A 14,082-nucleotide genomic window follows, 5' to 3' on the forward strand; every position below is an offset into this window, starting at 1 on the left:
CAGTACCCACGTGGTGGTTCATACCATCTGTAACTCTAGTTCCAAGGGATCAGATGCCATCTTCTGGGCTTTGAGGGCACCAGGAATGCATGTGGTGCACAGATAGATATACATGCAGGCAAAACACCATACACATAAAATAGTTTTTAAAATAAAAAATAAAAGATATACTTCTTAGCCTAGACATGGTGGTGCATGCCTTTAGTCCCAGAACTTGGATAACAGAGACAGACAGCTCTCTGTGAGTTCAAGGCCAATCTGGTCTACATAACTAATTCCAAGAGACCCTGTATCAAAGTAAGTAAGTAAATAAATGAATAATAAAACCATATCTTCAATTAAATACACCCATTTCAACAAAATACAATAATGTGAAAAGCATGTAGCACAGGCAATCTTTAAATGTTTGTACTGTATGCATAGAACAAAGAAATGTTTTAGAGATTTAAACAACCACACCAAGTCAATAAATTTTGAAAATATCATTTAACTAAAGATGTCATGAGAGTTTATAAAAACAAATGCAACATTTTACTATTTTCAAACTGCAGACTTACATAATAAACTCAATGGATACAAGGAAACAAATCACTAAAATGCATGTCACACTCTTCAGATAAAAAAATACATCCATGTTTCATAAAACTCCTAACACATTAGAGACTTTATAATGGCCTCCTAAAGAGAGCTCAAGAATGTTTCAAGAGCAATACCTGGGCTGGGATGTAACTCGTTGAGTGCTTACCTAGATCCTCAACAGCACCTAATCTCTGAGCTCTTAGATTCCAAACTATTAATACAAGCATCCTGTCTTAAGCAACGTTTAAGAACGGCAACAGATCATTAACACTTGATCTTCACTGAATTCTAGCCAAGGGCATAGGTTGTAGTCAAAGTGAAGTGAATTTATGCAAACAAAATCTCCTAACCAAAATCTGTTCAATAATGAAATAAGAAGGGTTTTAAAATTAGTCTCCCTCAAAGTTGTCAGAGACAAGGAAGGGATTTAATTCTGTTGGAGGCAGGGAATGTCAGACTAAGCCTAGATTCCCATTACTAACAGCATCAACATCTTGTATAAGGTAAATGGGACTAGAACCGAAAGATGGCAATGGCCTAGAAGGGGGGAAGGGAATGGGTAACTCCTGAGAAGAAATCAGAGCTGGTGTCATCTTGATTCTGTGCCATAGAATGGGTCCCCAGGTCTGCCACAGAGCCTTGACAATAAAGAGGGAACGACAGTGTGTTTTCCTAGCACCCCACTCTATATACTACAAGAGCACAGGGAGAGGACAAGTAACTCCCACCATGGGACATTCTAGATGCTTTGGAATGCAGGTCTCAAAGCTGCCATCTCACAGCTACATCACTACTGAAACCCCTCCGACTACCTCTTTTTTTCAAGAGCTGTATACCAAGTAGTATTTTCATTTCTTGTATGTGATAGTGTTTGTTATTAAAAAAAATAAAAAATTTTGAAAAAGACTTTAAAAATGCTCTGAAAATAAAACAGAAAACAACCTGCATAAAATCACCATGATTCTTTAATTTCAGGATTCATTAGTTCTATAAACTGAAAGATGCTGAGGAAAGTTTTACTTGCTCACTATTCTGAGGAGCACTGAAATCATACAACGTGCTATGAACATACCAATTAAGAGCAGCAGTAACTCTCCTCACACTACCTCAGCCCACAGGAGGTTTGTTACAAACAGGAGGAGCAATCCCTAATTCAATCGTTTTTTTGTTACTTTGAAATGCTGCTTCTTTTTGTGTGTGTGGACAGGCCATTATTTTCATACTTCAGGTGTTACCTACTTCAGAGGAAGGTAGTGAGCTAACTGAGGCTGCAAGTCCCTAGAGATCAAAGTCTCACAGTTTCCTTCTGCCACCATTTGTCACCGGCCAGCATCCTAGCAGAGACACGCAGCATTACCTTTTTCCCTCCTGTCACAAACTGCTTACAACTGGATCTCACGAACTGTGGGTGCACAGCAATGATCTACGAAAGAAAAAGAACCCCAGCCCAGTTTAGAAGTCACAGGAGCACATTTGAGCCCTCTGTTCACTATGAGCAGCATGATCTAAACACTGGATCTCCACAGGAAGCAATGCATTTAGGTAAGGCTGTGTACTGCTGAGGACATCTCAGCATCTTAGTCTTGCTCTTGTGTGATAAACTATCTCCTCTGAAGCAAAAATCAAGCTACACAAGAATGAAGGGGTTCTAGCTTCTGGCTGAGTGAGGTGCTCTGAGCACACTCGCCCCCTGCAGGTACAAAGCCAGAGGGACCACAGAAGTATGATTTCTCAACCATTGGTGACTAAGTCTACTGCCTAGAAGAACCCAGAGAACCTGGCCATGTGAAGGACTCTCTGGAGGCTGCTCCACCACTGTCCCGAGGGAGGAAAGCAGTGAAGGTCCAGGGACTCCAGTCAGCCTCGCTCTCTTTGAATCTAAATTTCTCCCCTCTTACCTTTTTATCTCCAACTATCCATAAAATCAGAAACTTTACTAACTTTCAGTTGAATACACTTTACATTTCTATAACTAACCAATACATTTCCCTCCCCCATGGGACAGGTTAATGGATTTCTCTACACTGTCATCGCCAGAGTTTAGCATACATCCTCTCATTCTTTCGAACATTCCTATTTGGTAGGTCAGTGTTCGATTCAGCTCTGTCCTATCCTATCTTCCAACACAGAAACACACATTACATTTCTCCAAGTTCTTAAAAATCTCTAAAGAATCTTGCAGGCTCTCTCACAACATGCAACGAGCATCTCCCCTCAAAAATACCTTACACACACACACGCGCACGCACGCACGCACGCACGCACGCACGCACACAAGCATGCACAAGCATGCACACACGCTGCCAATCTCATTGCTCAGTGCTGCTCTGCCAAGTACTGTTTCCTTTTGGTCTTCGCTCTCTCTACTCACTCTTACTGTTAACCAAAACATAGTCCATGGAAATTTTCTCTGCACACTTTCCCTTTTTACTTCCCATTCTTTCCACCAGCCAGATGACATTTTTTTTTGTTTTGTTTTTTTTTATGAACAAATGTCTTAAAAGAAGAGTGGTGGTCTCCTGGCAGTTCTGACTCTCTCCCTTTGCTCTGGCAGCTGTCCTCACTAAGACCATCAGCAGCTCACAGGTGCCATTCAAAACACTGGACAAAGTCTGTTCCATCTCCAGGCTGCCTTTAACACCACTGCCCTCTCCCTTCTGGAAACCCTCTATTCTTGACATTGCAGTCTTTGTTAAAAACTGTTCAATTCTCAGGTTAGTAGCTTTTGTTTGTTTGTTTGTTTGTTTGTTTGTTTTGTTCTGTTTTTCCAGACAGCATTTCTCTGTGTAGCCTTGGCTGTCCTGGAACTTGCTCTGTAGACCAGGCTGGCCTCAAACTCACAGAGATCTGCCTTCCTCTGCCTCCTGAGTGCTGGGATCAAAGGCGTGCCACCACTACCTGGCTTAGTGGCTATTTTTATTTCTACTTCAATCTTTTGAGAACTCCAGAATATCCACATCAACCTTTTCTTTTCACACTAATATCCTTAAAAATGGCTTCCTCAAACTCACCTCTAGCTACCAACTGTTTAGGGACAATGTCCACCAAGAAGGCCAACACCTGTTCCTAAACCCTCTGTAAAACCGTCTGACACATCCCAGCTCCCTAAATTCCTGGCCAATTTGCAATGCCTTCTCTCAAATTATTACCTGAATAATTGGTGAGATCTCCTCAAGTCATTACTAAAGCAGGACACTGGAATTACCCTCAGCGCCTCCATCTTTGACTTCACTCAGCCATGCTGTCACTAAGGCTGCAGTGTCTGCCTCTTCAAAACTGTCTCAATCCACTTCTCCATCGTGAACACTCAGAACTGCTCCCTTTACCAAGCTCCACAGCGCTTTGTTCTGTACACTACATTAGCCTTCTAAATTGTCTCTTTCCCAGGGACTCTCCTGTTTAAATCCCCTTCTTCCCTGGCAAATTCAGCTTTCTAAATCACATGTCAGATCTTATCTACCCTCTGCTACTGGCCAATCAATGTCTGAATAAACACATGGAAGAAAATTACTCCTTGAAGAGCACACGGACGCTTTACCATGAGCGGTCTCTCCAGCTGCTCTCCCTGCCATGTCTATTGCACAGTCACCACATTAGTCCTTCTGGAGCCAGGCTCCCTCATGCCAGTCTTGCTCGTAGGCACTTAATAATCTATTAGCTGGAAACCAAATTCCTTAGTCTGCTCTAGTCTGCCTTTATTGCCTCTTTAGTCGTCCATGTACATCTAGGCAAGACTTTCTGCTACTTACTGGACATAGTTTGAACTATCTGGCCTCTCAATTTCTAATATGCTCTTCCACATGGAAGACTGATTCCCAACTGTACCCGTCACTGTATCAAAGCTCAGCCAGGTATCACTCAACTTCTGAAGTTGTCACTCAAAAACAAGACACAACACTACCAACCAAAAGCAGCTAAACATGACTTCTTTTAGCTCAGAAATTTTTAAGATTGTTTTTACCTTGTCACTCTTTAGTCAGAATGGTGTGTGTGATTCAGTCACTCTAATAAAAGCTCCCAGAACACAGATTGAGACCACAGTCACAAACATCTGGCCTCAGTCACAGCATTCAAGGTGCACCAACACACCATGGACTGAGCAGACACTGATGTAACAGGACAGTGTATCCATTACTACAGTCATCCTCATCTGCAGTGAAAGCTCCTTCATGAGGGAAAACTTGCTAAGTACTTACTTTAATGGGACAGTCGAAAGTCTCATGAAATTCTTCTCCAGAATAGAGTCCAAATACTTGTACCTGAGAAGCGAACACATCACATCAGTTCATCATGACAGTAACAGAAAAAGCCACATTAGCAGAGAAAACAAGAAAGAAGGAAAAGAAAAGTGAGACATTCAAATGATTCCAAGTCATCATGACCCCTATCAAGTACCCAGTACAAATTATCCCAACAGTGTAGAGCACTTTGTGGCAATGAAGCTTTTACAAGTATCTTCAAGAACAAGAGACCAGAAGCTATGACTGGCATGTGGGTGGGGTACATGGAGGAGACAGAGTGAGGAAAGGGGAAATAGCCTAATTATATTTTAATGTAAAAAATGAAAATAAAAGCTTTCATAAGCATCACACGGATAGAGTTCCCTTTATTCACCCAATTTAAAAAAAAACGGACACTAACTTTCAGAAATGAAATAGATATGGGCAGGTTACTAACATTCTTTTATGAACTTCCCACAGGCTAATGGATCTGTTTTCCTCCCATAAGGAGAAAGGAACTTCCTTTCTTGAGTTATACATATATACATGGTTCACAGACATACACACATGCACGCACACACACATGCATGCACACATACACAGATGTGGCAAGAGAATGAACTAAATGAGCTCATTACAGTCCCGTGTAAATGAAGGACCAAAGTTGCCCCTCGTGGCTGTTTACTTTCAAGCTGTCTTGACCACTTCAGTTATGTTTCCCCGCAGTTTTTAAATTGGTCACAGCACAAACACAGCAAAAAATAAAATTAGGTCTAACGTGCATAACATAAGGGGTAAAATCACAGACTTTAGTATGACACATCTGTGATGTAAACCGGACTCTTCAACCTTTAGCAGAGCAAGAAAGCCAGATGTGAGTGTAATCCTGACACTCCAAGGCTGAGGCTGGAGGATCATGAGTCTGATGAAAAACAAATAAATCGAAAGAAAGAAATGGAGGGTGGAGGGGAGGGAAGGAGCAAAGGAGGCAGAAAAGGAAGAAACCAAAAGGGGAAGAAAAACAAAAACCAGACTCCAAGGAGTTCCTCCACCGCACTTCTCAGTCAACAACACCCTGAAACCCACCGCCACCCCGGGACCTATCGCTGTGCACACGTCACACTGCCATTCAAGTCTCACACAAATGGAAGCATATGCCATCCCCCTGCTGCCCCTTCCCAAACCGCCCTGTGAGCTTTATGTACACCGCAGCACACAGCAGCAGCTGGTTCTTTGGTGATGCTGTGAAGTTGGCAATGTGCGACTATGTCACAATTCACGTTCTCCTTCCACTGATGACCACTTGCTTTGGCACTAGAGCAGGGCTTTTATGAACAGCACTTCTGCAGACATTCTTTCCAAATCTCTTCGTTAACTCACACATGTGAATGAGGCCCACAGAAGAAGAGGTGAGAATAAGTCACAGATCATGATTATGTTTACATTTAATGGACAAAAAAATTTGTCATACTTGTATCATTTAAGGTTTTTTTAGATGTATATGAGTGTTTTGCCTGAGTGTATGTATGTGCATCACATGCATGCCTGATGCCTGAGGAAGTCAGAAGAGAGGGGAGTCAGACTCGCTGGAACTGGAGTCACAAATGGTTGGGAGCCACCACGTAGGTATTGGGAGTTGAATCTGGTCCTCTGCAAACTCTTTCCTTTTCAGCACAGTATCTTGACAACACAGTTCTAGGTCACATGAAGCATGATCCTAATTAGTCTTATCAATTAAAACCAGGAGTCATATATCAGGGTAATAAGCTAAGAGATCAGAGAAGCAGAGGAGCAGCCACTAGAGACTTCTTACCTTTACAAAACCTCAGACCAAATGGGGGGGGGGATCCTGTTTCCACTCACCCTATATTCCTGTCTCCACCACCTAGTACAATGCTAGGATTAAATGCTGGGAACCAAATGCTGGGATCAAAGGCATGCGTCTCCCAAGTGCTGTGTGCCACCACCAACTGGCCTCTATGGTTAACTAGTGGCTAGCTCTGCCCTCTGATCTCCAAGCAAGCTTTATTTATCAGAACACTAACAAAATATCACACAACAGTCACATAGTACTACAACTCGTTAACAACTCTAAACCTTTAACAGACCTTACCTCTGATTATAGGTGGCTAAATCCCTGAAGAGTGATGGCAGTCTCACACTAGACAAACTAGATCTCCTTCTCATGGACTGAAGCGATCATTTTAAGGGTGAGAGGTCAACTGTCTACTGAAGAAGGCCAGCACTGTATCCTATGGGAACCTATTTATTGGACGGTAAGCCCAACTGTGACAAACACAAAGGGAACAGAGAGAACCAGGCCCTGACCCCCAGCACTGTCCTTCAGAACTCCTCAGAAGCAGTGCCTTCTTTTTATGGTTAAAGAACCCTGAAAGAGGAACCACTACCAGTGACAGAGCAGATAAGAATGATGGTAAAGCCAGGCGCACATCTGTAATACCAGTACTTGGAAGGCCGAGGCAGGAGACTCTCAGGTTCCAGACCAGCCTGAGCTACAAAATGAGACCCTTTCTATAAAACAAGACAAGGAAAACCCAGGTCCACATTATTAACAGTAAGCTTAACTGAACACACAGAAACACATGGAGATCTCAGCCACATCAGTGTCAGCACAGTGGTGCTCGGTAAAGCTCCAGATGTTGTACTTCATTTCAGTGGTGGTCTATCCTAGGCTACAGTCTCACAAGTTATACTAATAAAACAGTCCTCGTTCCCTCTCTCTATATTCCTCTTTATTTATCTGGCTATTGGTCACTGAAGATTATACTAATCTATAAAGGGAATCGGTCAATGACAGCTCAGAATTTTGACTTCTAGAAAGATCAAGGTTAAGATAAAGATTATAAAATTAAAGGTCACAACAGAAAGTATTCTTTTGAAAATGGTATCTTCTACAGAAGTTCTAATAACCTGCCACAAAAACTTCTAGGAGGAGGAGAGAGTGGAGGGAGAGGGAGGGAGACACACACACACACACACACACACAGAGAGAGAGAGAGAGAGAGAGAGAGAGAGAGAGAGAGAGAGAGAGAGAGAGAGAGAGAGACTCTGACTGAGACGGAATGAATAAATAAATGAATGAGAATTCCCTACATGTATCTTACAGCCAATATACTGAAAAGTCCTGCAGGAGTACTCATGAACTATCACCCAGAGAGCCATATGAGTATCACAGAGCTATGGAACATATACTTTACCTACCATTATGAATGAAACAAGAGGGTGTGTGATTAACTTTAGCATGGAATTCTATCATTTGTCAACTGTAACACTAGGCAGTAGCCAGCCACATATAAAGGAACTATGACTGAGGTAGCCAAAGTACTACACCATTCTCCCAGCTTCAAATAATATCAGGTCAAGAGGCATGACCAAGGCACTTGAGTGAGCTGGCCTTTTATCATGGACAGTAAAAGGAGAGATTACTGTTGTCCATCCTATTCATCAAGGCAGAACATCTGAGACAGTGCCATGAGGCGCCATCTGGGAAGCAAGCCAGTAAGTAGTGTTCTCCCACAGCCTCTGCTTCAGTCCTTACGCCAAGGTTGCTAGTTGACTCCTGCTCTAATTTTCCTCAATGATAGACAATGACACAACCAAATGAGCCCTTTCCTCTCCAAGGTAGTTTTGGCCACTGTTTTTATCACAGCAACAGAAAGTAACTAATACAACTTCAAAAATCCCAAGTCAGGCCCATCGAGAGTCAGCCAGGCACTGAATCTGTTTGCTAACATGGTCCTTGCTAGGATAGATAAAAAAGCAAACAAACATACTTGATGTCTTAAAAACTGCAGAACACCATTCCAAAGACTCAAAGGGAGAAAAAACAATGCATTTAAACGTGGCTTAATAGTACTCAGAAGCCAAAGGAAAACCCAAAGGCTATTTGGAAACCTCAACAAGAAGAAACCTATCTCTGAAACTACAGCAGAGTGATGTGAAGTGATGGTGACTGCCATTAGAAGGGAGGTTAACGGCTACCATATGGATCTTCTCTACCAGGTACTATCCCAAGTGATGAAAGTTAATCCATTGAGTCCTCACAGTAGTCAGGAGTAGGCAGGCATTACAGAGGAGGAGACAATCTGAGGCACAAAGAAAAATACGCTTACTTAACAACATGTAAAACACAGTAGTGTAATTCAAATCTGAATCCCGGGACCATGCTGCCTGATACCCAAAGAAAAACTAAAACTGCAAAATGGTATACAAATCCACACCCAAAGAGAAAAAATAAAACTGATGTTGGAAGGAAAGCCAACTAGCAAAACAATTAAACAAGTAAAGAAGTTGCCCACCTCAGAGAAGCAGAAGGACAAGACCAACGTGACAGTATGCCAGGGGTAACTCAATCATCCCATTTTTTCTTACAACCCATGCATTTTTATGATACCATGTGTCCATTCATCTTGCTACATGCAAAAGTTTACGTAGAAAAATGGAAGTAAGGAAGAGTCCAGAATGTAATGGGCTAGAAATGAAAGCCTGGAAATAAACAGTGGCTACACATCAGAGTGGGGATCAGAGAGGTTCCCTGTGTGGGCTTCCTTCTGTGCACATAATCCACCTGAGGCAAGGAAGATACCTGGGAAACCAAGCAATACACCACCATTAAGACAGCAGAGTGAGGTGCTAGCACAGGCAGCTGGAATATGGTTACACTCTGCCTCTAAGCAATACTGCCTCCAGCCTCATATTATTGAATTTCTTTGAAGAAATGAAAACAAATAGAACTGAGGTAATAATGAAAATTATAACTGAAGTAAACTTTCTGAAATGAAAGCAACACTTTAATATATGGATTAAAAGAGTTACTGTGTTCCAGACAAAATTAATGACAACAGATAAGAGTTGAGACGTAGGATAGCAACCAGATTACAAAGGGCATACTTATTATTTTTGTTTTTGTTATTACTATTATTATGAGCTGAACTATGAAGGACAAAAGTTGTTTTTAAAGATTTTTAAAGAGTAAAAGTAGGCTGACCAACAGGTATACTACAAGGTATCAGAATAAAACGGGCATTATCTCTAATATCTGGGAGAAAATCTATCAACCCAGAATTTATTTTGTTAAATTAGTATGCTCTATATGAAGTCATCCTTCACAGATGAGAAAATATACCCTATCCTGAAACCTTATCCTAAAGGTTGTGTATAAATCCATGCCACCAAAAGGAAACTACAGATACACTCTGTACACCTGTGTATCTCAAATGCAGAGCTTAAACACAGAGAAGCCATGAGAAAGAACTGAGCACAAAGTGAATGTACAAGTAAACTTTAACCAACTATCAGAATGATGACTTAAAAAACCAATGCGGGTATCAAAGATTAGCAGTGAAATAAATATAAGTACCTGAACATGAGTCCTAGCAAGTCAATGAAAGCAAAAACCGTAACAACCACTGAAAGACACACGTGACCCCGGTGAAGTCCTTCTGTTCGTATGGCAGCTAACCACTTCATACATCATTTCATACAGCCTCCCAATTTTCACAACACTGACTACTGGGCAGGGCTGACGTACATAAATACATGTACTGAGAGATTTCTTTATGGTTCTATTCATGCTAAGAAAAGATGGTGGGAAAAACACTTCAAAACTATCATGAAACTACACAAAAACAAGACAAATATACACTTTTTCTAAACCAGGAAAGCATAATGTTTGCTAAAAAGATGCAATGGGAACTCTCAGGCCATCACATTGCATAGTAGATAGAGTAATTAAAAGATTCCACTATGACACATTACTAATGAGTCTTCAACAGGGCAAGTGCTGGAATCCCTAATGAATGTTTATAATTGAGAAACTGAATACTCTTACTTGCCCACTTAGTTTAAAGAAACTTCTATCTGTTACAAGTTCAGAAATAATTAGGCCTTTAAGTAAAGAAAATTAAGATTAACTTTCTTTACAAATACATGCACAGGAGTGTTTCAACTGTGAAGATGATTCTTTGCAATTTCCACACAAACCAACACTTCCCTTAACTCTTTTTTTGACATTTGTTCATTTCAGAATTTCACAAAATATTATAAGCCTTGACAGTACTCTTTGAAAATTAGTAGCATTCTAATTGTGTTTTAAAAGACTTGTGGGGCAAGATGAAGCTGAGATAAATAAAATGCATCTGTGTATGTCAAGAGGATTTGGTGTTGCTCTTTGTTAACAGATCAATGGCTGTAGCACTGCTGATAGACAGACATGGGTGTCGCACTGTTGAGAGACAGGGATGGGTATATCCTCTTTTGCACTGAGTATATTGTTTTTAATTTACTCATCTTAATGGCCAATTGAATTCAGAGCACTTAAAAATGTATAAAATTAGAGTAGGAAATCTCTATTCACTAATGAATGCATAAACTTATATAATGATTTTTAATGCATTCTCTTCTTAAACTGGTATTTTAGAGAAGTGGCTTAAATACTCTGCATTAGGATTTTATCACTGCGAGCGAACATTAGAAAAGACTTCCATCGACTTAAAAACAAAGAAGATATTCTTGCAAGTGGAAAATCAATCATCACAACCACTAAATGTCACAGCATACCATCAGCAAGAAGCACTGATAGTTGTTAGCTATCTGCTGCACAAATGATGTATGTCCTTGGTCCAGGAAGTAGGTGCCAGGTTTTTAGAAAACTGTACATATATTGATTTTACATTTATTTAATGTGGCCATTGTAAGACACTTTATTCTTCTGATAAACTATGATTGCTTATCAAAAGATTCTATAATTCAAGAGTAACATTCATAACTTGTGTGTTAAAATGAAAACCACCAGCCCACAGAAATCATGCCCACAAAATCCAATTTTGTGGATTTATGGCAGAAAAGCATTAAACTACTGTCTTGCTGGAACTGCAGACTAGTCACTGGAGTCAAAGTGGCACAGCAGTAATGATTAAGGGGGCACGTCACCATGCCACAGCTGTTAATCAGCTTAATACTAGTTAGATTATTGACATTCTTGTAATTACTTTTCCTAAGGCACATTTGGGCAAAATATATTTTATTTTAATTATGAGCAATCAAAAGCAAGTCCAATATTGAAAAAGAATAATCAAGGCTCTCTGCACACAGGTGTAAAGCAAGTAGAAAGCATCCAATCCCTCGCATGGGTGAAATCCAGCACTCACTGCCCAAGCAACTTCCCTGTGACCACTTCTCACATACCTTGCCGTCCTCCGAACACACACCCATGTGTTCTCCACTTTCATCCAGGCTAATCTGGTTTATCTTCACAGGACTCTATTAAATACAAACAGAAAATGGCATGGAAAACTTTAGGACAACATTTCAACAATCTGATATCTTTGCTCTTTGTAAAACTGACATGACATGAATTGTTTATCAGCTTCATGAATTAAGGTGTACTTTGTTCTGAGATGAAAATGTTAACATTTCAAATACATAAAACCAACAGCTTTGTTCCTACACTCAGTGTGAACGCAGAAACCCACGGTGCCCACAACTTTTCTTTCAAATACCCGAAGCATAGTGAAAATACTACTTCTCAGAATCTTACATTCTTTTTATATGTTTTACCTACTTTATACCCTTAAATTTATCTTTCCCAAGCATAATCTATTAAAAGAACAAAACACACAAACAAATGTAAAAATGAAAGTCAGCACATAAATTCATTTTTTGCTTGTTTTAGTTTGTTTCATCAATCTGTTTGTTCCCTAACGAATAACCAGATCAACATTTCATTTTTACTTTGTTCATCATATTTTGTTTAGGAAAATCTTAGCTTTTATCACATTAATTAATTTTGTATCCCCCTGTCTTTAAAATAATTTCAAATTTAAGAATATTTCACTTTTGATGTATTTTCCAAAAATTAAATAACAATTACATTTTAAATCTCTACATAGCCAGTTGTTTACTTACTAAAATATTCATATAGGGGTTTTCTAATAAAGTCAAAACTCAGTGACCACTGTCAGCATCACACAATAGCTTTTGCTTTCATTCTTAAATAATGACCGGTTCCAAGTACCTGACACAAAGCTCCATAGCAGCAAGCCTTGAAAAAGCAACCGAGTCCATAGCCGTTAACAACAAAAGAACACATGTAGAGTTTAAAATTACCCCATTTGCCTTGTTGATGAGATAAAGGGAAATACACAAAACAGAATGCTGAATCTTCAACAGGAAAGTTTCTCACAGTCATTAAGGAAAGGTCAGGGCACAATAAGACCCTCACACTTTACAAAGGCTACATACTGACTGATTGCTGAGACAAGTTCCCAAGAATTCTGGCTACAGAATCATTTCACATCTGGATCCCTAAATCACTGCACAATATTCTGATAGGTAGTCCAAGAAAAATCAGCTAGCTTGAAAAGTTTCTAGCATGTTAGTCAAGGAAAAGGTCACTGAAGACGGGTGGTCGGTCTGCTTTACAGGAGAATGACCTGACGCCCATGCTAAAGGGCCAGAGCAGAAATAAGAGCAGACTGACTTACAGTGCACGGCTATGAGAAAGGCCTGGAGATGGGAAGCACTGCAGAGTCAGTAAGGAAAATGCAAAGACAAAGATAGGCAGCCCTGGGAAAGCACTGAGCAGAACATGGCCACTGGGCTGAGCACCAGCCTGAAGGTCAGCCCCACAGCTTTATGGGGATAAACAATTCCTTGAGTTAGTCATCTTCCATTCTGATCTTCCATCAAACATTTTACATCTACTTTACACTTGGCAAGTAAAAGCTATATGGACCTCTCACTGTATTTTAACTGGCATCTGCTATAATTGGTTTAAAATACATCTTCATGGGCGGGTGTGGCCTACTTTTTCTTCCTCTGATGAATACAGCACTGTCCACAAGTAACTATAAAAATAATATTTGAGGCCAGAGGGATGGCTCAGCCATTAAAAAGGCAAGGGTTACAATAAAAACATATAGATTATATTACTGAAAATTAAATAAAATTAAAAATTCAATTCCTAAATCATAGTAACACATATCAAGGATTTGAAAACCCATACATGACTGTACTGAAATGAACAAAGATCACAATATCTTCCCATTGCAGAAAATTCCAGGGGACAGTGTATCTGACACCTACAAAACTAAATCCAAGTGCTGAAGGCAACCAATGCCAAGACTCCATTATAAGGCCTTTTACTGCAAGTTATAAATCAGAACTAGATTTTTATCCCATACAGTGCCAAGTTTTGTGTACTCTATTCCTAGATTCTTGTTACTAAAAGGGCCATGGCCTGTCCAAGTAGTCCCTGAATTTC

At 40.2% G+C, this 14,082-nt stretch overlaps 1 protein-coding gene across 2 annotated transcripts in view; it reads right to left on the reverse strand.

Annotated features, from left to right (window-relative positions):
• The window catches only part of Vps41 (VPS41 subunit of HOPS complex), a 157,162-nt gene that overhangs the window by 84,586 nt on the left and 58,494 nt on the right, over positions 1 to 14,082 (reverse strand). For both annotated transcript variants that reach the window (XM_028860126.2, XM_037205920.1), the window contains exons 5-7: positions 12,006 to 12,080; positions 4,776 to 4,838; positions 1,937 to 2,002 (exon numbers count right to left, since the gene is read on the reverse strand). In XM_028860126.2, the coding sequence (XP_028715959.1) occupies positions 1,937 to 2,002; positions 4,776 to 4,838; positions 12,006 to 12,080 (204 nt within the window). The remainder of the gene's footprint in view (positions 1 to 1,936; positions 2,003 to 4,775; positions 4,839 to 12,005; positions 12,081 to 14,082) is intronic.

This window comes from Peromyscus leucopus, chromosome 5 (assembly GCF_004664715.2).
Source record: "Peromyscus leucopus breed LL Stock chromosome 5, UCI_PerLeu_2.1, whole genome shotgun sequence".
Lineage (NCBI taxonomy): Eukaryota > Metazoa > Chordata > Mammalia > Rodentia > Cricetidae > Peromyscus > Peromyscus leucopus.